Source organism: Periplaneta americana, chromosome 9, assembly GCF_040183065.1.
Source record: "Periplaneta americana isolate PAMFEO1 chromosome 9, P.americana_PAMFEO1_priV1, whole genome shotgun sequence".
Lineage (NCBI taxonomy): Eukaryota > Metazoa > Arthropoda > Insecta > Blattodea > Blattidae > Periplaneta > Periplaneta americana.
In genome coordinates this window covers 176,935,924-176,963,537 of record NC_091125.1, presented here as the reverse complement: position 1 = coordinate 176,963,537, position 27,614 = coordinate 176,935,924, and the positions used below count along the sequence as shown (strand labels likewise).

Genomic DNA, 27,614 nt, shown 5'->3' with positions numbered 1-27,614 from the left:
GTTCGTGGTTTATTTATCACCTCACTTGCCCACCTCTGCATTCTTTCTCATCCTGTGGTGACTGTAGTTCAGGATACCGTGAAATGAAAGATATCAACTTGTAACTATTAGTCATTCATTTTATTTCTAGGGATAAGTATGAAATATTAGGATGGTGCAGTCAGATATCGCAAGTACAGCGTGCCTGTTTCATTTCCTTGCCATTAAACAGCACTTGCTTCGTCCTCAACATCCGGGCTGAGGTAACCCCGGACGAGCACATGACACGCACTGCAGTGTGCAGTACTGCAGCAGACTGACCTAGCTGTTGGCAGCTTCTATGGCAAAGGGCGGTAAATTCTTGAGCTTAGTTTCCTCGGATGTCGTAGATTCATGCCACATAAGAGAACCAACCCTATCCCTCCAGGCGAAATTTGTTGGCTATTTGTCCTATAGTGTAAGAAAATTGAGAGAGAGGCCAAGTGTAAAGACAAGGTAAATTGTTTTGACTGAAGAAAGTCTTTATGATATGACACTGTGTGGAATGTTTTTAAAGTTTTTTATTCATATTTTCAGTGCAATAGCAATAACTGTCCAAGAGATTCGTTTGCTGCTGTGTTTTGAACTGCATGATTAACCATTAGCATAAAATGCTGCTTAGCAGTAAGAAAATAAAATGGGCGCACTGTACATTAAGTTATATAGCGACGTGTCAAATGCTCCACTGTTTTCCATTTTATTTCATACAGAAATTGGAGATCATTAAGTGCAGCATCTCTGCATCATCCGATATGATCAAGTTAGTGAAACCATTGGAAGTGTAAAAACTTCGATCCAGAACTGAGAACCTTGCCAAATTTGTCTGGTAAAGTGGATTCATTACATAGCGGGAACATATGAACAAGTAGAATGATTTTACATTAAATAACTATATTCTTCCTTATGACTGTCTCTTCGACAGTTTCTACCTCATTTTTCTCATTACCACCCAGTTCAAATGTAGCATTGTGCAAAGAACAGTAATTGATTGTGTGCTATGAGGTAACTTCGTATGTGGCGAATATTTAACACTCACTAGCACGTGCACCAAGATTGTATTTTACATGACTCTTTACAGAATGAATTGACTCATGGATACTGATTTTATGCAGCATCACGTCACTGCGCCTCCAAAATCCGCTATATGTTTCTTAAAAATTTTCCAGAAGTAAGAAAACAACATTGTCACTCTTAATTCCCTTCATTTTCAAAGCTACTTTTGGTTTAATTCCGATCATTATGTGATAAACGATAAAATTATGCCGAAAGTAGCTTTGAAAATCGAGGGAATTAAAAGTGGCAATGCTTTTTTCCTTTCTCTGCAAAATCTTTTTTAAAAATACATAGCGGATTTTTTATGAGCAGCGACATTAATATTCTCTTTAAACTGACCAGCAAAGAAGTGGAATGCTTCAGGATTGCCTGCAAATACCGGGATAAAATTATTCTGATAAAGTATAAGTCTTTGAAATGTTTGCTGTACTGATTTTGTACAATATTATGTTTCAAAGTAGAGAAGTGCTTAATCTGATACAAATTCCCTTCATAGTCGATTTCCTGCATTCAAGGTAATATCACAGTCTAGTATATACAGTCGCGGAGATTAATACTTGGGCAGTATGCATCCATAGATAGTTGCTAGGATCGCTACTATCGCCTCATCACAGACAATGCGAAATAGTACCGGCACAGTCTATTGTTCATAGTACCATAACAAATAGAAAGAAGAAGTGTCCGCATTCCTATCTGTTCAGCATTGTCGATGGTGACCAAGAGAATTAGTGGCGCTATGATCGGTATTGCTCAGTTGGAAGCAAATATCCATAAAAGAAGCAGTAGTGTGTTCGTTCATTTCGTTTGCTTTTTTAGTGTAATTAAGTGTGTTAAATACTTGAAGTGCCAATAAACTAATCTGTAATTATATGTACACGAGTGACAAGTAAATAGCTCTCATGATTTACTTATTAAACGGCGAGATTATTATGTTCTTGTCTTGTTATATTTGAAGCAATGCCTTCGTGTTTTGTTCCGGGTTGTAGGGCGGGATATGGCAGAAAGGCGTCATTAAACACTTTTTCACCCCTCCCAAGGACAAGGACGAATTTTATAAATGGGCAAGGGCGATCCCAAGAAAAGACGGGCCATTGTTGTGAACAAGTTCTATTTGTGACTCTCATTTCTCAGACGATTTTATTGTTAAAGTAGACGCGTTCGTTGTGAATAACGAAAATTTAATTGCCGAGACTGAAGTGGGAATTAAAAACCACGTGCAGTTTCTCATAATTCTCCGAACCTGCCCAAGTACCTCTCAACGCCTGTCAGATCCCGAAAACGACCAATACCACTCCTTGTAAAAGAAAGAGAAAGGATGAAGATTATCTTCCTGAGAGAAGCATGACAGATATTCCGGAAACAAGAGGTGAACCAAATGATGTTGATACTCAATCTTCTTCTACTACCAATAAAGAACTAATTGTAGCTTCTGATCCTCAGAAAACAATAGCATATCTGAAAACCCAACTGAGATATGTAAATCGAAAGTTAATGCGCGCTGAGATCAGTCTGTCATCAGCCAAAGCTAGAATCGGCACTTTAGAAAGCAGACTTAAAAGTACAAATTGCATTATAAGTAAAAAGCAGAAAATAGTAGTAGATGCCATGTTAAAAAATGTAATACTAAGAATCCTAATGGAATGAGGTACAGCAGTGAATTCATTCGAGAAAGTTTATTGCTTAAAATAAAATCACCTAAAGGATACAGACATTGTTTACAACATGAATTGCTACCACTCCCTTTCTGAAAAACACGTAAGAAAATTATGTAAGGGACTTAAATGCCCCTATGGAGTGAATTCACAAGCCATTGATGCTATTGCACAGTGCTACAAAGATGAAGACGAAAATAATAAATACGGTGTGTTAATATTCGATGAAGTGAAACTTAGGGAAGAAATTCAGTTTAATAATGCTTCTCTTTTAAAGTAGATGGCTTCGTTGATTTCGGGGATCTAAAGGCGCGTCTCCACTATTAAACATTTAACAACATGTTGAATTTAACATGTATATGGACATTTCAAGTCTCAATTGACTTAACATGTTAACTAAGTATGTTGAATTTAACACTTTTAACATGTTGGCGTGTTTTCCAGCAAAAATGGAAAACATGTCAAGTCAATTCATTTGTTCGTGCAGTGTCGGTACAGTTTGACAAAGTTCGTACAGTTTCCATAGCAACAACTATAAGTTCCGATTTTGTGGCACGTATCTTGATCATTTTTATACTATCATTGGTCCTTGGTGTTGGCTGTAAGTTGTTCGAAGTAATGGAATGGACGAAAGAAAATACATTAGAATAAAATTAATGCACTGATGGAAAGGCCTTGTTTGTGGGATGTGTCTGCAGAAGAATACACGGGCGAAACTAAGAAGCCGACTGTTTTAGAGAACTGGAATTATTGTTTAATTGTTCTTGAGAATACAATAGAGAGTTTTCGCACTCTCGTCGTACGCTAAACGTTAATGCTATATTGACTTGACTTCAGTAATGGTCGTATTTGGTGATGTATGTTAACGTTCGTAAAACTTCGGAAAGAATAATTATACGATATTACTTGCTCCTTTAACATCTATCATGTCGTAGGTCCTATGATAGTCAACCGTGCTGTAATTTTTTTAATTGAGATGAAATGGCTGCTCTTAAATTGTGTATTTCTTTGATGTAACAGGAAGTATTTTTGCAGCACTATATTAAAATAGTGTTCTGACATTCTCAGCAAGTTTTTGAATCCAAATCGATACTGTATTCAACTTTAAGCTCGTTTAGAATGTATCCTGCATAGTGTCTTTTACTAAGATATTGCCGCATCCACATTCTCATTTTCTTCCTTTTCAAAGCCTTGTAACAAGCAATAGAGGCAATTACAAAAGTCAGATCATCATCTGAGTCCATTGTCCAAGGTTTGAGAATATAACACTATCTATATTAAAATCTCATAGACTGTTTATGGTGGACTACGCAAAGAAAATCAAGTTTAACATGTTTAACAGTGTGGACAAAGTGTTAAATGAAATTAGCATTAACATGTTAACAGTAAACAATTTAACATTTAACATGTTGTTGTTAAATGTTTAATAGTGGAGACGCACCTTAACACCAGACACTCATAAGCATCAACTGGCAAACCATGCTTTGGTGTTCATGTTTATTCCTTTCCTGCAAAACTGGGTGCAACCCGTCGTGATTTATGCCAGTAGAAATGCTGCACCTGGAGATATTCTTGCAAAAATATGTCTCCAAGTAATTTTGCAACTGGAGGGCACAGGAGCAAGAGTTGTAAGGTTTACATGTGATGGAAGCCAAAGAACTAAAGCTTGGAAATCATTAGACATAAGTGGAAAGAAGGGTCAGTCTAAGTGTTTTATTTGAAATCCTGCAGACAATGCAAGGAAATTGTGGGCATTTTCTAACTTCGTTCATATCTTACAATGTATACGAAACAATTTTAATTGTAAAAACATCGTTTATTATAAGAATGAATTAATAGACTATACTTCAGTTTTTATAAATTGCTATATAATGAAGATTCTTCAGCATCTAAAGGGCTTAAAGTGTGTCCTAAACTGTCTTCAGCACATATAGAACCCTCTTCCTTTCAAAAAATGAGTGCAAGACTAGCCTTTCAGATCTTCAGGAACAGTGTAGCCAACGGCTTGAAATTTTATCGAGAAATTTCTACATCAGGTTTCGAAGGGAGCGAAAGCACTGAGCAATTTACAAGGGATTTAAATCAAGTTGCAGATTGCTTAAATTCAAGTATCCCCATTAAAGGTCTTCATAAAGGTTCGAATTCTCACACTGTCCTATCAATTTTCTCCATTCCATCAACACTACAAATAATACTTTCGCATCTGACAGAACCATGGAGAGTTTCTCTTCAAAGTACACAGGAATTGTGTGAATTTCTTTGGAGCAAAGGGTTCCGATGTGTTAACTGCAAAATTACATATGTTGCAATGCATTTACGGTCCTATAAAATAGGCCTTATCATCTGGGGGGAACTGCGAACCAAAATCTGATACGCCCTTTACATCTTTCGTGAACCAAATGCGTTTACTAGCCCGAACTGTAGAACAACGTAAGAAAGAAATAAAAAGATCGACAGAAAAAAATCTTAAACGAAAAATTGTCCTTCAACATGATTCCGAATTTTAAGATTGGGAAAATGCTATTCCAGAATTATAAAATTCATCTACTCTTGCAGAGAAATCACCTGGCTGGATACGTGATGAAAAATAGTTCCAAATTTATTCAATGTAACCAATGTGCCTGTTCCCTCCGTCATAATGGACACAAATCACTGTATTCCGCATTTACAGAAATAAAGGATTACGGATCTGGTCGTGACATTCTCCTTCCTGACACATCCTTCGAAGAGCGTGTTTCATGTTGTTGTTGTTATCTAATGCCGGGCTTTGGCAACGAAGCCATTAGCGTTCTTGCTCTCCAATATTTCTCTGTGGTGGATCCATCAGGTAGAACTTCACAGGTTATGAGAAGATCTTCAGTCATTTCTTCTTCTTTGTTGCATAGAGGGCAATTTGGATTTATGTAAATTCCTATTTTATTCAAGTGTTTGGCCAAATAATCGTGTTCTGTAAGCAGTCTGAATTTTGCTACTGCAGATTTACGTGGGATTTCTGGAATAATTTCTGGTTTTTTTATTAAAATGCTCCATTTTTTATCTTTGGCTTTGGCGTGTTTCATTTGCTTATGCAAACAGAAAAGACACTAAAATAAAAATTGAGCGATGGAATGTGGGGTGACATATTTCAGGAGTGCATAGACAGTATTAGCTCAAGTGCAATTCAGCCATCGGGAACAGGATGCTGCTTGGATCATACCATGGATATCATATCGAAACTAATTTTTCACTATATGAAATGTCGGTTCTTCTTCCGGACGAAACAAATCCGACAAGAGAACTCCGAGGGCCTCCAAATCATGTCGCAAGTAACTGTTAGCAGGTACATATTGCACGCTACAAGTAGGCCTTGATAAAAGTATTAAAAAAGGTTACTAATAACATTTTTAAGAATTCACTTTTTATTTTAAATTAAATTTTCCAAAATTTGACAATTTTCACACATTTTTTCATAACTCCACAACCATTAGAGATAGAATTCTGAAATTTTGTACACTGATTTAACATGCATTTATGCAAAAGATAGACTACAATAATGCCCATTTCTTTTAAAATAGAAAAATTAGATCACAACATTATGTAAATTTTAATATATTTTATATAGAACAAATAAAAAATTAATTGTATTAAAATAAACAACTCTACATGTCTGAGAGTAGTCTACTTTTCAGAAATAAGTGTTTATTACATGCAGGAAAAATATTAAAGATGTCAGAGAGACCATAGCAATGTTATGGTTACCAAATGATGTAACTGCAGAAATTGTTGTTTTTTTTTCATACTCTGATAAAACTGGTATGAAAAATATTATTAGTAATCTTTTTGATACTTTTCTCAGATATTTAAGTTCTGATGTCTTGTTGTGGTACCTTGTAATTTTTATCCAATTGTGAGTTCATTTTCTTATAATATTTTAGAAATTTAGAGCCTGCATTTTCTGATAATATTTGTGGTCGTTCACCTACATAGACCCTTAAAAATATTATTTGTTTTATAGTATGAATGTGTTTTTCTTTCAAATAGTTTTAAGTACAATGCCAGTTATGTACGTATATGGAGCGAATGGTAAACCGTGCAATTTACGTTAAACATATTTCTAGTACTTACACACAGAACAGACTGAGCGAACTCTGCACTAGCGCCGCGTGGTATCGGCTGTGTGAATTAACAGAGTGCGACCACTATTTCTTTCTATTCGTCATGCTAATACTCTCATCACCTCAAGTTTCGTGACTGTATATATTAGACAATGCGAAATACTACCGGCACAGTCTATTGACTATATATTAAGACTATAGTAATATTTAACAAAATTGCTGTTTGTCACTAACGAGTATTGCTGCTGTCAGACTTCACACCCATCACGGTATAAATGAGCAGGCTCCAGGGACATCAAGGCATATGCAGCTCAGTATGCTGTGTCAAAAGTGATGCAAGCCTCACCCTTGAGCTCTGCAAAATAACACAGATGATTTCACTCACATGGAACGAGCTCTTCAGGCTCATGATACCCACACCATATCGTGTGCTTATTGATAATGAGCTCTTGAGACTGATAATATGGATGGTGTATGTAGCGCTAGACATGTTTGTGCAGGACTAATGTGTGGGGGGGAAGATTTACATTCACATTCCAAGGTATGGAGAATTCTTCATGAGAACGGACTGTATCCTTTTCATGTGCAGAAAGTGCAGCATTTAGAAGCACATGATCATGGCAACCGTTTGCTTGCCAGATCTCCAGGTTTAACACCCTAGAGTAGGCCTACTGCATCTGGGGGTGGATGAAAGACATTGTGTACCAGATTAGGGTGCAAACATGAGAAGAGTTGATTCAACGCATTCTCGATGCCGCAGCGACAATAAGGAACAAACATGTGAAGTTACGAAATGCTACACGCGCGGTTCACACCCGTGCGAATCTTTGCCTTTAGATGCTGGGAGGAAATTTTGAACATTACATTTGCTTTAAATCCACTCTACATACAAGAGACTGGTACAAAATGAAGCACTTGTTTGTATTCTAACTATGATTTCCATTTTTGTCAGTGACATACTCAAAGTTTTTTCTGCTTTTTTTTTTCAAATTGTCGTAACTCCTTAATTATGAATGTCACCCCATTACTGTATTTACATTTTTTGTTCCAAATAACACCAGGAATCACCTCCATAAACCGGGGGAAAACCTCGTGATACATCCTGTTTATATATATATATATATATATATATATATATATATATATTAGTGGGTTGTTTTACGACTCAACAGCTTAGGTTATTTAGCGTCTGAATGAGGTGAAGGTGATAATGCCGGTGAAATGAGTTTGGGGTCCAGCACCGAAAGTTACCCAGCATTTGCTCATATTGCGTTGAGGGAAAACCCCGAAAAAACCTCAACCAGGTAACTTGCCCCGGCCGGGAATCGAACCTGCGCCACCTGGTTTCGCGGCCTGACGTGCACTATGAAGCATAGTTGCAGAGCTGAAAGAAAGTAGAAACTTGATACCAAATATGCTAAGTCAAATGACTATTTTCAAGGTAAGTGTTCAATGTGTGCATAAATTTAATTCCAATAAATGAAAGTTAATTAAGTTTTGTTATGTTCGAACGCACATTATGTATTAATTTACTAATATTTCTTAGGTGTGTAGTTATAATAACCACTTTAATGTGTTAACATAAAGCCTCAGTTGTATGTTACCCAGTTGAGTAGTTTCAGCTTTGTCTCAGCCGTTTTTATTATATTCTAATCTATGATCAGTTTCTTTTAAAATTTTGAGTACCACGATCTTCGTAACGCGGTATCTTTCGTGAATTTTTGTGTCATTCAAATTTTCAAAATGATCGTTTCGTAAATGGTTAACATTATCTCCATCTGACTATTAATTTTCGAGCAGTTTCAGTTATAACAATAGGAATATCTTGAACTAGCACCAACAGGTGGCGCACGTGTACTTTGAGGGATGTGCTTTGCGTGTGCATTTGTTTTCCGATATATAAACATTGAGGATTTACGTAGTGTATTAGTACATTAAATACTCTTAAAAACAGCGCAAAATGTTTAATTTTTTGTTGTGTTCCTACATGTAAAAACCAGGGAAAGCCTTTTGTCTATTTTGAATATATGCTTTAAACCTAAAAAATTTAACTAATTAAATTGCGCCTCGAAAGTACTAGCTATTAAACAAAGGAACCACTTCAAATAAAGAATTGCTGGTTACAGTTTCATTTTGGAAGAGAGAAAAGAAAAATTAATGAAAACATACGCAACCTCGACAGCAAGCTATGTTAGCTTAAGCCCGGTTCAGACGGTGCGTGCAGCGAATAGGGATTATATTCGCTGGTGCGTGTTTCTGTGATGGATTCCAAGGTGGCTACGGGGATGGGTCGCCTGCGTGGTCACTCACCGGAAGTAATGCGCTCTGGTGGTTCCGTGGAGTGGATGGCTAGCTTGCTGGATTTCGAGGGTAGGTTCCAAAGACTTTTTATAGTAGAGAGTTCCAGGATGAGCTGCAGAGATGGTGAAAGATGAAGAGTTCTTTGTTTAGGAATGGAGAGTGCAATATCACAGTCTAGTATATATATAGCCGCGAAGGTCAATACGTACTAAATATGCAAACATTAGATAGTTGCTCACCACTAGGGTCGCTAATATCGCCTCATTACAGTCAATGCATACTAGTAGATAGATAGATAGATATTTATTAGCCTTAGGAAATACAATGATTTCATGGCATCGTCAGAGTGAATACATAATAAATATGCGGTTACATACATGTTTTTCCGACATACAAGATGTCTACAATAATATACAAATAATATACAATCAACACATTCAGTAATGAAGTCAATTCTCCACAGTTTTCTTCAGACCATTACTTGTACAAGGTTCTTGGTTTCCTTATCTTCTTGGGCAGTCTCACCCCAGACATGAATCAGACAGAAAAGAAGAGCAGTAAACACAAAAGGAGATACTAACTACTGTAAGCTAAATTTGGAGTGCTAAACTAAGATACTCATTGACAGTAAAAGGCATGTGGAAAAGTAAAATATGTTTCACTGACTTTTTAAATCTATCATAGCTAAGGGCTTTAGTTTCAACAGGGAGTTTGTTGTAAAGTCTTATCCCTGTATGTGATAAGCTATTGAGACTTTTGGATAACCTATGATGATTAAAATGTAAATTATTGCATGTTCTTGTGCTGTAGTTGTGATAATCAGAGTTTATTTTAAAACTATCATAATTTTGGTGGATGAAACAGACTGTTTCAAGAATGTAAATACAAGGTAGGGGCAAAATATCAAACTCTTTGAATATTTTTTTACTATCCGAGCGAATAGGTACTTTCTTTATAATTTTCAATATTCTCTTTTGCAGTCTAAACACTTGTGCAAGTTTTGATGACGACCCCCAGATAATTATCCCATATGATAATACAGAGTGAACATAGCCAAAGTAAACCGCTCTAAGTAGTTCCTTGGGAGTTATATTGGTTAGGACACGGAAAGCATAACACAAACGACTTAGTTTATCAGTTAAGAATTGAATATGACTTTCCCACGTGAGGTTGGAATCAATCCATATCCCTAAAAATTTTGTACAATCGACGTCCTTTATTCCAGTATTATTAAGTAGTATTTCAATGGAGTCATGTAGTTGTTTCTGACTGAAATACATACAAACGGTTTTACTGACATTCAGTTTTAGTCTATTGCTAGCTAACCACTGTTCTAGTTGTCTTGAGGTTTCATTTATTTTCTCCTGTAAATTATTTTTATCAAGAGCATTGAAAACAATATTGGTGTCATCTGCAAAGAGAACGGTTTTAGCTTGTGTTATCCTTGAGGGAAGGTCGTTTATATACAGGAGAAATAGAATTGGGCCAAGTATGGAACCCTGGGGCACCCCGCTTTTCATGATAGTGGGATATGATTTCATTGAGCCTATTTCAACAAATTGTTGCCTTGCACTTAGGTAAGAAACAAACCAACTTTTAGCTAACCCCCTTATGCCAAACCATTGTAGTTTCTGGATCAGTATCATGTGGTCAACTGTGTCAAATGCTTTGCTCAGGTCCAGGAATAGCCCAACTGTTTGATTCTTGTTGTCTTTTGAATTTAGAATTAATTCCGTGAAAGTGAATATGGCGTTATTAATTCCTTTGCCTTTTTGAAATCCAAATTGAGCATTAGATAGTGCACCATTGCAATCTAAAAACCGAACTAATCTATTATACATAACTTTTTCAAGGATTTTGGAGAATGTAGATAATAGAGATATCGGCCTATAGTTGTTAATATTTTGTTTATCTCCCTTCTTAAATATAGGACATACTTTTGCGAGTTTGAATTGTTCGGGAAATTTACCACTAATTAAAGATGAATTGCAGATGTTTACTAGTGGAGCTACTAGTAGTACGGCACATTTCTTTACAATACCATCCGGAATGTCATCAGGTCCACAGGAAAGATTATTTTTTAGTTTTTTTATTATATCGAGAATTTCATCTGCAGTCACGGGAGATAGAAATATGGTGTTTACATTTCCTGTTCCATGTAAGGTTGTTTCCTGACTACCTGTTACCTGGTTATTAGGATTGTCTGCTACGTTTGCAAAAAATTTATTAAAAATTTCAGCTATTTCGAAGGAATTTTGAATTGTTTGACCATTATGTATTATTGAAAAGTCTTGATTTGAGACTTTGGTATTTTTACAAGTTTCTTTCTTTACAACTTCCCATATAGCTTTACCTCTGTTCTGTGCTTTCATAATGAATTCTCCATTGAATTTCAGTTTAGCTGCATGTATAACTTTCTTTAATATGCTGGTATATCGTTTATAATGTAATTTAAGATCTAGGCTATTTGTAATTTGGCACAATTTATATAACTCCTTTTTCCTCCTACAAGAAGTTACAATCCCCTTCGTTATCCAATTTTTTGAATTGTTGAACTGCTTATTTGTAAGTGTACATTTTTTTAGTGGAAAAGCAACATCAAAATAATGAGTTATTGAGTTTATAAATTCGTTTGTTTTCGCATCCACATCTGTTAAGTTGGTTACTTCAATCCAATTTTCTTTGCTTAGCAAACGTTTAAAATATTCAACGTTTTCATCATTAAAAGATCTTTTATACCTAATTGGCTTAATGCTATTTGGTTTAGGGTTTTCAAATGCATAAATATTTAAGAATATAGCATTGTGGTCTGCGATACCCATATCAATATTTCCTACTGAGAATGGATAAGAATCATGGTCAATAATTATTTGGTCTAGGCATGTTTTAGAATTAGAGGCTATTCTAGTTGGAGTGTCTATTGTTTCTATCAGATTATATGATCGAATTAGCGATCTGAATTCTATTATGGTAGCATCACTATTTAAAAAACCTATGTTGAAGTCACCGCACAAAATTAATTGTTTCTTTTTGCTTTTTAGGTGATTTAAAAGAAGTTCAAACTTTTCTAAAAAGGTTTTTATACAGCCATCTGGGGACCTATAGACACACACTACAGTTAAATTATAATCCTGACCGCTAATTTCAGTCACAGCATGTTCGAATACTTTGTCTTGGTTTAGATAATACGTATTCTTTTTTTCTATATGTGATAAATGTTGTCTCACAAAAATAGCTGTTCCTCCATTTTTGTAAGTGTCCCGACAGAAGTAACTTGAAAGGTTGAAATCTGGAATATGACAGTATGTTATTTCCTTTGTGTTTAGCCAGTGCTCTGTACAGCATAAGATATCTAACTTCTTTAAATCATGGTTTATGATTATTTCTAATTGATACAGCTTATTTCTAATGCACTGAAAATTTTGATGCATTAATGTGACAGAGGCCATTTTGTTAGCATTATAAGAAGTCTTTTTATCAGCAAATGAGAAAGAGCTAAGTTTACATGCACTATTTAGGTCTGTGGTTCCAATCTCCGTGAGTGGCCCTGGTATAAAAAATCACGTAGATGGGCAGGCGTCTTCACAATTCGAGCCGAGGATCTAGTTGCCGCTTCCGGGCTCTGAAGACTTTCTTGGAGGCATCGATTTTCTTCATTATCTACCATCGAGTCGGACTTCCATTGAAGAGGTAGTTCCAATTCCCCCAAATTCAAATCCAGTCCAGGTGACGACAGCTTCTCCTCTGACAGACTCCTTTGTCTCTTCTTCCGGGATAAACTTGGACATAAAGAATCCTGAAGACGAGCAGGTGCTTTACTAGATCGCGAAGAAGCTCTCGTGCAGGTCTCATCATTTGGCTGATCCAATCCCTGGGACTGATCGTCATTCCACTGAAGAGCAATGGGGGTACTCGGGAGTATTAACTTGCTATGTAATATCGATGCTATTTTTCTCACTGCTGCCTCCTTTCCTTTACCGTTCAAATGTAAGCCATGTCTAGTGAAATTGTCTCTATTTAAGTCTATTTCATTTACCTTTACATGATTGTACACTTTTAGTCTCTTTTTCAGTTTCCTATTGAAATTTACAACCTCACTGTTGACACATGATGTTGTAGGAAGGTCATGTCTATGTAGCGCGTTCATTACTATGAAATTGGTTTGGTCATTTCTTTCCACAAATTGTTGTAGATGACGTAGTCCATTGTCTGTGTTGTTCCTGGCTATATCATTGGAACCTCCCCAGATCACTACCGTGTCTTTTTTGGTCATTTTCTTCATCTCTTCTTTTGCAGAAGTTGTTATAACGTCCAGGCACATACCAGGCTTTACTAAACCACTCACTTCCGTATATTCATTCACATGTAACCTTAGCTCAGATGCACACCCTCTGGCATGACTATCACCTATTACCAGTATTTTATGTTTTTTACGTGTGCTAAAATTAGGCCTACTGGAACTGGTTTGCTTCACTGCTTTCGCTGCTATTGGCCTACTTCCTTCTCCATCAACTTTTTTCCCTTCTTCACTCATCTGATGCCGTTCTTCGTATTGTAGAGGAGTAAATCTATTACTTGTGGGTATATTTTCCACAAGGCTGGTGCGAATATTTCTACCTCTTTTTCGATCAGGTTGAGACCAAGTTTCAACAGTGGAAACATTATGCCTAGGCGCCATTGTGTGGGCTTGGTTGGTAGCTATTTGGTTTGCATTTTCTTGGAGAATCCGTATAATTTCCCACGCAGTCTTCAATTCAGCGGAAACTTTACACAATTCCAATTGTAAGAATGCACAAGACGTACACTGATGATCTTGATTACCTTCAATATTACGATTATTCCTGTAAGCACAAGTACACGCAATCTGACTGGCCGCCATTTTACCCTCAGTTACCGTCAGTTATTTGTCTATGGTCAGTACCGTCACAGTCTATTTTTCTAGCACCCTCAAAACTCAAGCTTCGTGGCGATATGGTGTTGTGAGCATAGACAAATAAATAGAGGTATAGACTGTGGTCACAGTCTACTATATACAGTCGCGAAGCTTAATATGTAGTAAAAATGCAAACAGGGGTAGTTGCCCACCACTAGGATCGCTACTATCGCCTCATCGCAGATCTCTCTCTCTCTCTCTCTCTCCTAGCAGACGACAAAGTATGTTAAACTTTCGTTGTCGTGTTCTTTTGGAAAAATTAACACCTTCCTTCCATTAGTGAAATATTAAATGCATAGAGTTAATTTATTATTTTAATGAAGTATATTAAATTCCACCATAAACTCGAAGATACCTGCAAGAAATAAGTTAATATAATTTTTGTTTGTGAAAAACGAACTGAAATTTACTATAATAGCTTCACTCATTCAAGATTATAGCGATAATTAACTATGAAACCAATAAATATTAATTTGCATTTTCCTTTACAACAATAATAATGGAAATATGAATTAATGGAGTAACTTACGTGTACCGGTACTTGTAGTGTAGGCTTACGTAGTTAACAAAGTGGGATGAGGTTAAGCAATAATAATCACACCAGAATTGGAAATAAAACGTGCTCAATAAATTTTATTGTAACAGACTTTTTCTACGTCTCTAGTAAAGCAACAAATAAAAATAACAACAAAATTAGCTGCTATAATTAAAAACATATCCTTTGAAAAAAAAAAGTAGGCCTAAGCAGTAATAATCCCACCAGAATTGAAAATAAAACGTGATCAATAAATTTCATTAAAACAAACTTAATTTTTCTACGTCTTTAGTAAAATAACATAAAAATAATAACAAAATTAATAGCTACAATTAAAAATATATCATCTGAAAAAAAAAAAAAAAAGCAGACCTAACCTTTATTTCTCTGGAAATTTAGCAGAACTTTAACCGGTATCTAATGACCTTTCGGTTAGACTGAAACATTTCATTGTGAAATTTAAGGATATACTGTATTCTAACAGTCACAAAGAACTTCAAAATTAAGAGTTTTGTTTCTGCACGGAATTCTTGTGGAAACCCAGGAACCTTTCTGAATCTTTCGGAAATCGGAAAAAGAATAACTCTGGCCTCTTTCTCTTACTGTTGCTACAGTTTATAGCACTACAAACGTCTCCTCCTTGTCCCATATTATTATTCCAATTACTGTATTATATTTTAGCCATTAACATTTTCATTACAACCAATAACGAACATTTCACAAGCATCAATGTGAAATACGCAACGAGCTAGCACTCGATAGAAATACGACACAGTCCAAAGTCGATCATGGACAGTCTATTGTTTCTAGTTGCTAACCGCTTCGAGCGCTTTATCACGAGATTTGCAAAAAACACCTCAAGCTTCGCGAATGTATATAGTAGACTGTGCTGTGGTCAAGAGACGAAAGGCTTTGATTTAATGACTGTCGGCAGGATTTATTTTTTTCCCCCAGCAATTTTTTGATAAAGTTCCAAAACAAATATGTTTTTTGCCTTTTCGTATTTTAGTGTAAATTCAAATAATGATGCACAAATATTGTTCATGTCCAGCTGTCAAAACAATTGGGCACAGAGACATTAGTTTGTCGGCAGGACCTCCTGCTGCCGGTGTCGCATTTCGTCGTGGCACCACCCAGAGCGCCGTATACGCTAAGCTAGCAATTGTATAGACTCTTAATACTCTTTCTAGCTCGTTGGTCGGTGTCATATTCACTACTTTCTCTTGTGTGGAACCACGTGCCTAAAATGGAAAAAATCTATTTATTTTGTAGTATTTATATCTTGTAGTCTCACTTCTCTAGTTCTTGAATGTGATGAGAAGTAGCAGTGAGGAAACAGGAATTAAAGGCGCTAAGAAATTTTAATTGGTGAGTGTTATGTAAGTAGTCTAATTTTGTAGTTAATCGAATTAAGACTAACATAAAGCTTTCGCGGAAATAGATAACTCAGTTACATGTATTGTAAAGTATGAACGAGCTATGAAATCTAAGGGACGGATTGTGTCACATGGGTTTGAAATATGTCACTAATCTATTTACTGTATCTTATAGATTTTGTATTTTATAAAGTCATCGTTACCATTTCGAATGATATGATCACGGAAATAATTATTGCTGCTCTTTCATTAGTAGTTTGAGGTTAGGTTCAATTCGTGCAATATATTACAGGGCTATTGTACTTATTTACAGACAGAAGAGCAGGAGTTTATGATGGTGGTTGACGATAAGACAGAATTGGGGACAGATGGGTGAGTGAGTTACGTAAGCTGTTCTGGCATGTTACATGTACTACTTCAAATTATACCATGTATCCCTTAATGTTGTCCTCATTACAAATAATTCGTTTTGTTCTGGCTGAATTTTTGAGAATAATTGTTTCGACATAGTATTTGTTTACCGCCTGAACAGACCAGCAAAAAAGAACAGTAGACAACTTTTAGCGCCTGCAATTTTGCTATTCAGCCTGTTTTGGACTTATTCAAGCGGAATAATAGGGAAATTTAATTCCCGAATAAAACATTTAGTGCTAGGTTTATTGTGTGAAGATTTGATAAATATATATTTATCAGTATTATTTGCAAATGTGTATTAGTTTTAGAACTGTTTGTAGTGTTAATTTCTTTGACGTGTCCAACATCATCCTGTATGATCCTTAGGACGAAATAAAATACATACATACAAATTACTTTGTTGTGAAACGCCTGGTATTAGAAAACAACATACATACAGTCCACACCTGTGGAGTAACGGTCAGCGCGTCTGGCCGCGAAACCAGGTGGCCCGGGTTCGAATCCCGGTTGGGCCAAGTTACCTGGTTGAGGTTTTTCCGGGGTTTTCCCTCAACCCAATACGAGTAAATGCTGGGTAACTTTCGGTGTTGGACCCCGTACTCATTTCATCGGCATTATCAACTTCATTTCATTCAGTCGCTAAATAACCTAGATGTTGATACAGCGTCGTAAAATAACCCAATAAAATAAATACATACATACATACATACATACATACATACATAGTAAGCTTACTTTGGTTCGTTATCATGTAGGGTTGTGCCATCTGCCCCGATTTTGTCGGGATCACCCCCTCCTTTTTTTGTAACTGTCCCGTACCCCTACACGAGTATGATGGGACCCCCAAATGTCCATACTTTTCTGTTTTTAGGTTACAAACCGAGTTTTATTATTGAGTCTTCTTAAAGTTTTACGTCAATAATATAATAATATTAGTAATATCTAGGCCTATTTTCTTTTTCTTTAAAACCCTACAGTTGGTCATCTTGGTAACTGTTTAAATTTACAAACGAAAAAGTGAGTAACAATGGGTTCGTGTTTCTTTTTCTAAGGAATCAAGTCACTGCAGTTCGTGTTTCATTGTCGCGGATTGATGTGAAAATTCAGTAAAGACTAGGTTGGTGGCAGTATATAAATTGCAGTGCACGTATGTTAGCTGTTCAAAGACAGTTTTGCAAAACACAGACATTGTTTCCGACATTTTAGGGGTTCGTTTCAATAAAATGTTCTCAAAATTAAAGGAAACTGCAGTGGAAGTGAATGAGTGGTAGTGATAGTTATGACAGTCAAAATGATAAACGGAAGAAAAGATGAAAAGAAAGAAAGAAAGAAAGAAAATGTACATTTCTTAATGAATGGTTACAAGATAAACAGTTTAAAAAGTAAGTTAGCTAAATGTGATGACGAAGACATGACAAAATTATAGTGTGTCATGCTTCGTTTTCAATAAAAAGTGAGGGAATTGGGGTGGTGAGAAAACATTTGCAAAGAGAGAAACATAAACTTCCACTTTCTGTTGCATCAAGTGCTAAAACTAAATCAATTGAAAATTTTTTTAGCGTGAAACATTCTCCTATTGAAAGTGAAGTTACAGCTGCTGAATTGTCGTTTGCATGTCATGCAATAATGCATAACCATAGTTATCTTTCTACTGATTGAGGCATTAAGTTAGTGAGTGGCATTTTAAAAAATTCGATGTTAAGTCCAAAACTGCGCTGTGGACATACAAAATGTGAGATCTTGTTCAAAATACATTGTGTCCTCAGAAACATTCGTGGGTTATAAACTGCTATAGTGTCGCTGTCAGTTGCTGGATTTATATAAAACTGGTATCATTAGAAAGAGAAACTCAGACATTTTTGTACCTACTTCAGAGACATTCGACGTGTGCTCCACTTGTCACGCTGCAGACATCAAGCCAATATTCCCACTCCTGCCACACACATTGCAACATATCTTTATGGATGGACTCGATGGCAACAGTGATACGAAGTTGGGGCTCTTGAAGATTTTGAGGTAGTGAAGGCAGCTATATAAACAAGATTCTTTATGTGACTCCATAAAAAAAGTCCCAGACGGTCAAGTCAGGGAACCTCAGAGGCCAGCTTGGTTCCCAGCGCGCCCAATTCATCTTCCTGCAAGTTGTCGATTTAGAACATTCCATACGTCAAGATGCCAGTGTTGGGAAGGAAATTCGTTGCCTTCTTCTTCCACTCAGTAAGCATATCAAGTAACTTGATGTGGAATTCTGCTTGGAAAATTTGAACCATAAAGAGTTACGGACAATGAAAGAGGAAATAAGGAACATTATAGTAAAACATACGATGGGAGAACTATTTGAAAAATTAAAAGGTGGAGAGGCCATCACACAGGAAAGAATGGCAAGCGATGGAATGAACCAGTCAGCGAGTAACATGAACCAGGAAGAGAGGCCAGCGACCAGAGGAATGCATAGCTCAGCAACAGCAGCGGACGAGGATGTCAACAAGCAATTAAAGAAGAAACAAGAGACTTGCACTGAAATTATGATGACGACATCAGGTGGACAGGGGAGAACAGAAGGACGGCATACAGGAGCTGAGAACAGCAAAAAGAGTTCAGTGAATCCAACTGGGAGAACAAATATGGGTGAGCAATTACAGAAGGGATCGAGAGATGAAGAAGATACCAAGATAAGAAGACAAGATTCTACAAGAACCGGAAGGGATGAAGTAACAGTAGGGTCACCGAATAGAGGTTTGTCAGTGGGAAGAAGTAAGGGGCAGAAAACTTATAACTTAAGAGGTTGGTGCATGAGTGACAAAACGTAAGAAAGTGACAAAGTGAAAAGAGTGATAGTGACAGAAAAGACAGTAAGGCAAGGGAATAATGGTGAAAAAGGATAAGATACAGGTAATAACCAGAGAGTGATAATAAGTAAGTAGTGATACAAATATAATAAAGAAATTGGGAATGGAAAGGTAATGAAACGGTAGAAACTACTTCGTCTGGAAATATACAGATTAGATTAATGGGAATAAGTGGTTAGTGAATGTTAGTGATTCAAATGAATAAATAAGTTAACAACTATGGAAGAGTTCAACAAATATAAACAATGTTCGGACCAATTAATAAGAGATTGAGAGAAGTCATTGTTTAGTTAAATGATATTAATAAGAATAAGATAGATAACTAGGAAAGGGAAGGGCAAATATAAGAAGAAGGGAGGGAAACAGAGGTGAGGGACGTGATAGAAAAGTGATCAGGGTCATTTATATGCAATAGCCGGAGGTTTAGAAAAAGCGTAAGCAGAAAATCATGTATCCAAGAGAGTGATGACACTGTATACAGAAATGTGAAGAGCCATCACGACCGATGTAAGCTGGTGGAATAAATATATCATCATATCATATCAAGTAACTCATACCAGTGACAGTGTTGTCTTGAAATAAAAATGGAATGTACACTTTCCGTTTCAAAATGGCACAAAATACATTTCACTTAGGGGAGTCATGTTCAACCTTCAAAATGAAATGTGGATTCTCTCTTCCCCAAATGCTAACATTGTGCTTGTTTACTTTTCCATTGACGTGGAACGTTGCCTCGTCACTAAAAATAAATTTGGCTGGAAGGTCTTCATCATCTTCTTCCATAACCTAAATAACCCTCTAAATGCTGCAGGATTCACACAGACTTGAAAATTTAACGTTCAAATCATTTAACACAATTTGCTTATATCCAACAATGTCCACACCTGTGGAGTAACGGTTAGCGCATCTGGCCGCGAAACCAGGTGGCCCGGGTTCGATTCTCGGTCGGGGCAAGTTACCTGGTTGAGGTTTTTTCCGGGGTTTTCCCTCAACCCAATATGAGCAAATGCTGGGTAACTTTCGGTGTTGGACCCCGGACTCATTTCACCGGCATTATCACCTTCATCTCATTCAGACGCTAAATAACCTAAGCTGTTGATAAAGTGTCGTAAAATAATCTACTCATTATTATATCCAACAATGCCTTAGTGACAAGCGAAATAGTGGTAACGGCATTTTTTCTTTCTTCTTGTGCTGCCATCTGTTGTTTCGGTCAACAATTATCAGTTATGCATTTCCTGAAATTCTTTAAGCTGTTCTTTCTAATGACACCAGTATGAATATCGTAAAAGACAGTGACATAATTGTAGTAGTTTATAACCCCAGAATGTTTCTACGGACACACTATACTTATATTGGCTCCTCATTCTGTACAATTAGTAGAGAATGACTTAAAAGATGACACTTTTTTCTCTGCCTCAAATAAATGTAATATTAAGTGCTTTCTAGTCAGTATTAAATATTTTTCTGAGATTAGTGGAGGTAAAGAAAAATTGCTTAGCTTTTTTGATGATTCGAATGAAACAGCTGACGGTATTTTTAAGAAACTGAAATCTATTTTAGATTGGCTCGATTTGAAACTTTTTAATATATCAAGTTTTGGTGCAGACAATGCAGCAGGCATCTACGGAAAACACCACTCAGTTTTTCAGAATTTCAAATCTTTAAATGATAACAAGCAAATTGTAATTGTCAATGTTATTCATAACATGTCCAAAAATGCATGCAAAGTATGAAATTTGAGGTTGAATGTCCAGTACTAGAAGTTTATAACGAGTTTTCGTCTTCTAGTAAGAAAATTAATGAACTCAAAAATTGTTTTCAGTTTGTTGAAAAGAAATATTAAACGATTTTAAGGCATATTCCAATTCTCCCTATTGCCAGCTCTAGAGCATTTGCTAAAAAATTGGAGTCCTACATGATCCTATTTTCTCTCTTAAGCAGAAGAAGAATCAAATCTTTCAGTATGGACTTTCGTAAGAGGAGTGGACGAAAATGATTAATGGTCAGTTCCTTTTTTTTTTTTTTTTTTTTTTAAATATGCATTTCATGCATAACTACATATTATATAAAATCTGTTACAACAACAATTTTACAGCTCCAAAATAAAACAATTCAATTTACAGAGCTTTAGCCTACAGTATGTTATATTAGAATCCTTACATAAAAATATTCAGTCTGAATTAAAAGATGGATTTTATAGTTTTCGTGTTAATAAAAATTTGGAGAAATTAAGGAACTCGGACCATGAAATATTTAGAAGAGATGCAACTAATGTATATCTGAGAGGTCTTCATTATTTAAATAAGTGGTTCAACTTCGAGACCTCCTCCATTAAAAAATTTGCTGTCTTGAATCTGAAAGAAGTAGTGACATTTGATAGCCTTACAGAAATTGTGAATGTCCACAGCTTAGAAGTAAACGGTGATGAATTCGTTGTTCTAAGAGACGTTACTGAAATTCTTAAAAACCTAGATTTACCAACTGACAAAAAATGGGTCCATTTTTTTTTTTCAAATATGCAGCCATTGACGTGGCTCAGTCAGTTAAGGTGTTTGCCTGCTAGTCTGAAGTTGCGGTCCGGTGTGGGTTCGATCCCCACTTGAGCTGATTACCTGGTTGGGTTTTTTCCGAGGTTTTCCCCAACCCTAAGGCAAATGCCAGTTTGAATTCTGAATGTTGATGGATAGTTCCCTGACTTCAAGATATCCCCTCTTCATCACAATTATTTGAATTCTGATTGTTGATAAATAGTCACATGACTTCAAGATATCCCCTCTTCATCACAATTATTTGAATTCTGATTGTTGATGAATAGTCACATGACTTCAAGATATCCCCTCTTCATCACAATTATTTGAATTCTGAATGTTGATGAATAGTCACATGACTTCAAGATATGCTGTCTCCATCACAATTATTTGAATTCTGAATGTTGATGTATAGTCACATGACTTCAAGATATGCCCTCTCCATCACAATTATTTGAATTCTGAATATTGATGAATAGTCACATGACTTCAAGATATGCCCTCTCCATCACAATTATTTGAATTCTGAATGTTGATGAATAGTCACATGACTTCAAAATATCCCCTCTTCATCACAATTATTTGAATTCTGAATGTTGATGAATAGTCACATGACTTCAAGATATGCCCTCTCCATCACAATTATTTGAATTCTGAATGTTGATGAATAGTCACATGACTTCAAAATATCCCCTCTTCATCACAATTATTTGAATTCTGAATGTTGATGAATAGTCACATGACTTCAAGATATGCCCTTTCCATCACAATTATTTGAATTCTGAATGTTGATGAATAGTCACATGACTTCAAGATATGCCATCTTCATCACAAGTATTAGAATTCTGATTGTTGATGGATAGTTTGCATGACTTCAGGATGTGCCCTCTTCATCACAGTTATTAGAATTCTGATTGTTGATGAATAGTTGCATGACTTCAGGCTGAGCTTGTCATTCTTCTGTCAGGTCAAGTGATATTCTTTTGATAAAGAGCGACAGCTATTGGAAACAAGAAAGATGAGTCGTGTGTCATCTGACACTACATTGAGACCGTCCAAACAATGTCATTTGACCGTGTTACTCAAATGTAGTCGCACCTTGATACTTACTAAGCGAGTGGACATACGAGTATTAAACTAAGTCTGCAGACGTGCCACTTTGATGGCATTTGGGGACGAGATATTGTTCATGTGGGTGAAATGGTTTTCACAGAGGAATATAGTCTATAATTTTATATGGAATATTTCGTAAAAATGATCCGACTATAACAAAAGAAGTCACCTAGTGAGAATCTTTTTCGTTTATGACTGTATGTGTGGGCACAAAGTGAGAAATAATTTGTTGAACTACACAACATGTCCCAGACACGTAGCCTTGCACATGGGATGGATCGTTCTGTGTGAAATGCGGATGAAGAACGCAAAACAGTACTGAATTATTTTCTGTAGTCGGTGTTAGGTAGACGAAGCAAAACAACAGGATGTGCTGGAATAGCAACATGATTTGCATTGTTAGTTCCTCATTCTCTCCACTTTGTAGAAAGTAATGGAAATAAGTTACCGAATTTCTTAAGGACCACTTTGAAACATTTTGTTCATAAAATGAGTGTGTGCTTTCGGAAAGGGATGGTATTTTCTAGTGGTTAACATTTAGGGCCGAAGGGAAAGCACTTGTGTATATTGTTGGGAGACACTTTTCTCAAAATTTTCTTCCAAATAAAATTTTTTTGCTAACTACAATGTATTCCGAAATGAAATTATTCCAATTTCTATCTCCCAATCCACTTTTCCCAATACAATTTTTTTCCCTCATTCAAATTATTCCAATTTTTATCAGTTTTTCCAAAACAGTTACATTGTTCATAATATCAAACGATTTCCACCAGAATTGTGGAATCAGTACAATGCAGTTCTATAAGATTTGTCTAGAACTAACAATCTGTCCGAAGGATGGCACAATAGGATGCAAATATCCCAGCTTGTACACCTTGCTCACCGAAGGAGCAGTCAGATACAGAGAGTGGAAGCATGTACTATCTAGGTATGCAGAATATGCGGAGAATGACATCCTCACATTCCTCAGAAGTCTTGGATACAATTTACATTTTTGAATGACTGCTGAAATTATTAGTAACATTTTAGTAAAGTAAACAAATGCGAATATGTTCTTGTTGATGATAGATGTAAAAATTACGTTTTTGGGAAAATATATAATTTGGAAAAAATAGTTTGGATATTTATATTGACTGGGAAAACGATCTTTGGAACTTTTATTACATTATTGATAAAATAATAAATTGGAAATGATTACTTTTGGGAAAAAATATTTTGGTTCTTGGTATTGATTGTGAAAAAAGTTCTTGGAACTGTAATTTTTTGGGAAAAGTGTACCCAATCGGTTATATGGTTTAGTTGTAGATAGATGTAGGCACAGGAGTGAGAGACACTGAAGTTAAGTGGGTTTGATTGCACATGACTTCATTAAAGACGCTGATCTAACATTTCTCTGCAGAAGGAACACATCAGTTGGTGTAGATCAGTTCCTTCATTTCCTTCAGCTGTCATCTGTCTGTTTATTTATACAATATGTTGAATGTAATAAATAAAAAATAAAACAGTCTAAATATATGTAAGCAAGTTCTGTCAAAACATGAAATTATGTAGATGCCAATATTTGGAAGATATAAATTTTGTCGCAATCAGTATCTGATTTGCAGTGACTTGGTGTTCATTTGCCAACAGTGCGTCCCATTTAACTTATACAGGCATTTATGGTTGAGTTGCTCTATGGTTTAAGAAAGTCATTCACTAACAGATATCTAGAAGTAGGAAAAAGTGTTTATGCTTGACATAGCCTCTGCCACCATTTTGACAGCTGATAGCTGATAAATATGAAGCACGTGAACTGTGCTTTTAAACACGATTATTTCACGTAAAAGAATGGAAATGGTTGAGATGAAACCTGAACTGCTTGTGTGATATTCTTACAGGGAGCAAGTTAAGTCTAAAAAGGCACTAAAGAAGGAAGCAAAGGATGCTGCTAAAGCGGCCAAGAAGGAGGAAAGGAGAGTGCAGAACGTGAGTGTTGCTGGTTGAGCCATGTTGGACTGTCAGAGTTGTCACAGTCAGTTGAAGTTGAGCTGCGTTTCAGGCGAGCCAGCAGCCAGAGGCGGGCGACGCATACGACTGCTCCGAGGGGAGGTACGGCCAGCTGCCCATGATACAGAGCTCTGAAGCCATCTGCCGAGACTTCGTCCACGTGCGGGACCTGCAGCCCAGCTTGCCCAATGCGACAGTGTGGGTGCGTGGTCGTCTGCATACCAGCAGAGCAAAAGGTTTGGAATGCTCTTTATTGGTGACCCTTCGAGTCAGCATTACAGAACTGTATCAGTTCATTTATATTTCTTATCCTATGAGTCCTGAGACATTTGTTTCATTTTTAAAGTTCAATATATCTTAAATGTACACTTGGAAAAAAATGTGACTGACATGAAGAAAAATGCTAAAAAAATTCTGCAGGTTACAGTTAGGTTACGACACAAATGCAGGTAGGTATATTATACTATACTTTGGGTCCCTGCACATACATCTTATTATAGTATAGGCCTACTATACCCTCAGGACTCAGGAGGGTATGGACACTTACTACCTCTAATTAACTCTAAACTGTCAGGTACTGCTGTGAATTGGATTTCTAAAACAAAACATTCTGGTTCCACAACACAGTGGTAACTATTTTTAAATATTGGTACATGAAAGTGAAATATTTGAAATGAAATCCATTGCAGTGTGTTTCAGAATCTTACTGAAATGCATTCCAATGATCTGTTCACGGTGCATATTTCCAGCTGCTGTGTTGTTGCAGGCAAGCAGTGCTTCCTCGTGCTCCGCCAGCAGCAGTACTCGGTGCAGTGCCTTCTTGCAGTCGGCGAATGCACCAGCAAACTCATGGTCAAGTTTGCCTCCAAGTATGTTTCATAGCATTTGCAATCTTCGGCCAATATTGATTAATGTTGTGCGAAATATTTTGGTTCTTGCACCATACCATACATGTGTATGAGTTCCGCATCAGAGAACCGAGAACTGTTTCAAATCTGAAATGTTGAATACTTCTTTATCTGTGGCAGAAATATTGCAGTCATCAACAGTACAATCAAATTCCGTAAATCTAAAAATTGAACCTTGTTGCAGTTATTAAAGGGTCTTGGGTCATACCATGCTGTTGTGCTAGGAAAGAACTCCGTAATTTTACTAACTTTCGTCATCCATTCTCCTTCATTATTTCCATCCTCTTCTTTCCACATCCTGTTTTGCCTGAGCTTTCAATCTTGTTCTAGGTATGGTCATTTCGAAGTAATTTATCATCTTTATTTGATACATTACCATTATTAATTAGTATGTATTATTGTTGCATGGACTTTAACCCTTAGAATCCGGAAGACTTATGCCACTATTGCACGCAAATGCTTCTGAGTGACCTTTTTTTATGGTGCATTTATTGTTAGAAATCAGCAGTATGTTTCTGTGCTTGACGAGATTTGAACTTTGATAAAAGAACTTCTGCTATTAACCTTTAAGAACCGACCTTAACGAATACGCCACGAGGTGGAAACAGAATCATTCCATAAGGAAAGTCGTGTTGTGACAATTCGTACCACATTCAGATTAGTCCCAGCGACAATACACCTCAAATTAAAATTCGTACCATGACGACGACTGCAGATCACAAATACTATTGTGTGTCATGACTTTTGATACCATATTAGAAATATTCATTCAAGTCAAAGGTTTTTACCACATTCATTCCAGACAGTGTTCATTATTAATTATTGTTGATTCTGGGGGAATAGCAGTACTTTATCCAAAGTTCTCATTCTTCGTTATATAATAAAATTACTACTTCTCTTTAATGATAATAGTAATTATTACAGATCTCATGTTTTGAAACCGAAACTGGGTCTTCAAAATGAGCTTTAGGTAATCATAAATGAACCAAAAGTATTGCTATACAAATGCCTATAGGCTGTCATTACAGTGCAGCGTGGTGCAGACTCTTGTTCATCTTGACTATTGTAAATCTATACATTTTAAACTGTTTATTAGGTGTTAAGAAGAAGCTCAACAATTAGATCTGAACTTCACAGTTAAAGCACGAGATATACTGATTGAAGTTGCTGTGTTCAATAAATTGCCGTGTACATTTTAGCAAAGTGAGCTAATAAAAAATCCCTTTTATGATATTTAGGAATTTTTCGACTCTTCTGTAGACCTTAGTATTTTTCAGTAGTGCATATTGTTAATGTTATTTTGGTTTTTATTTTAATTTTAAATGTATTTGTTCTATCTTGTATTTATATTTGTAGTTACAGTGCATAATTGTCTAGCTTCACTCTCGATTCTCATGGCATTAATATAATAAATAAACAAAATAATATCATTGCTACATTAATTAATTAAATCTTCATTTTTTTAATACTAAAAGAATGTTAATAACACTTAATCTGGGTAATATATGACATATTTAATCTAATCTCAAAATATGATTGCTACGTCCCTGGTATCTTGTCTCATTTCTTTACTGTTTTGCTGGAAGCATTCATCAGATTCTTCACTAATATCACCTAAATTTGCTGTAAAAAATTATTGATTTGAATACAGATTGTGCATTTTTATTGATACAGTGAGTCTGCACTTCATAATAATGAACGAAAAAGTGTATAATTTCTTCATAAATTTCGCATGTATTCTTGCCAAGAAAATATCAGTCTGAAGGCCTCTCAAAACAGTTACGGAAAGTTTATGTTGGTCTTAGACTGGCTTATGAAGTGTGCTGAACACAATGTTACCTTTGTTGCTGG

General features: G+C 36.1%; 1 protein-coding gene across 2 annotated transcripts in view; it reads left to right on the top strand.

The window, feature by feature from the left end:
* Positions 1-15,794: 15,794 nt before the first annotated feature.
* Positions 15,795-27,614, top strand: part of AspRS (aspartyl-tRNA synthetase) — a 30,190-nt gene continuing 18,370 nt past the window's right edge. The window contains exons 1-5 of one of the 2 annotated variants that reach the window (XM_069836505.1): positions 15,795-15,954; positions 16,276-16,334; positions 24,747-24,834; positions 24,908-25,091; positions 25,622-25,724. In XM_069836505.1, coding sequence (XP_069692606.1) covers positions 16,294-16,334; positions 24,747-24,834; positions 24,908-25,091; positions 25,622-25,724 — 416 coding nt within the window. In that variant the 5' untranslated portion in view covers positions 15,795-15,954; positions 16,276-16,293. Of the gene's footprint in view, positions 15,966-16,275; positions 16,335-24,746; positions 24,835-24,907; positions 25,092-25,621; positions 25,725-27,614 lie in introns of both variants that reach the window. The other variant, XM_069836506.1, reaches the window with a different exon arrangement.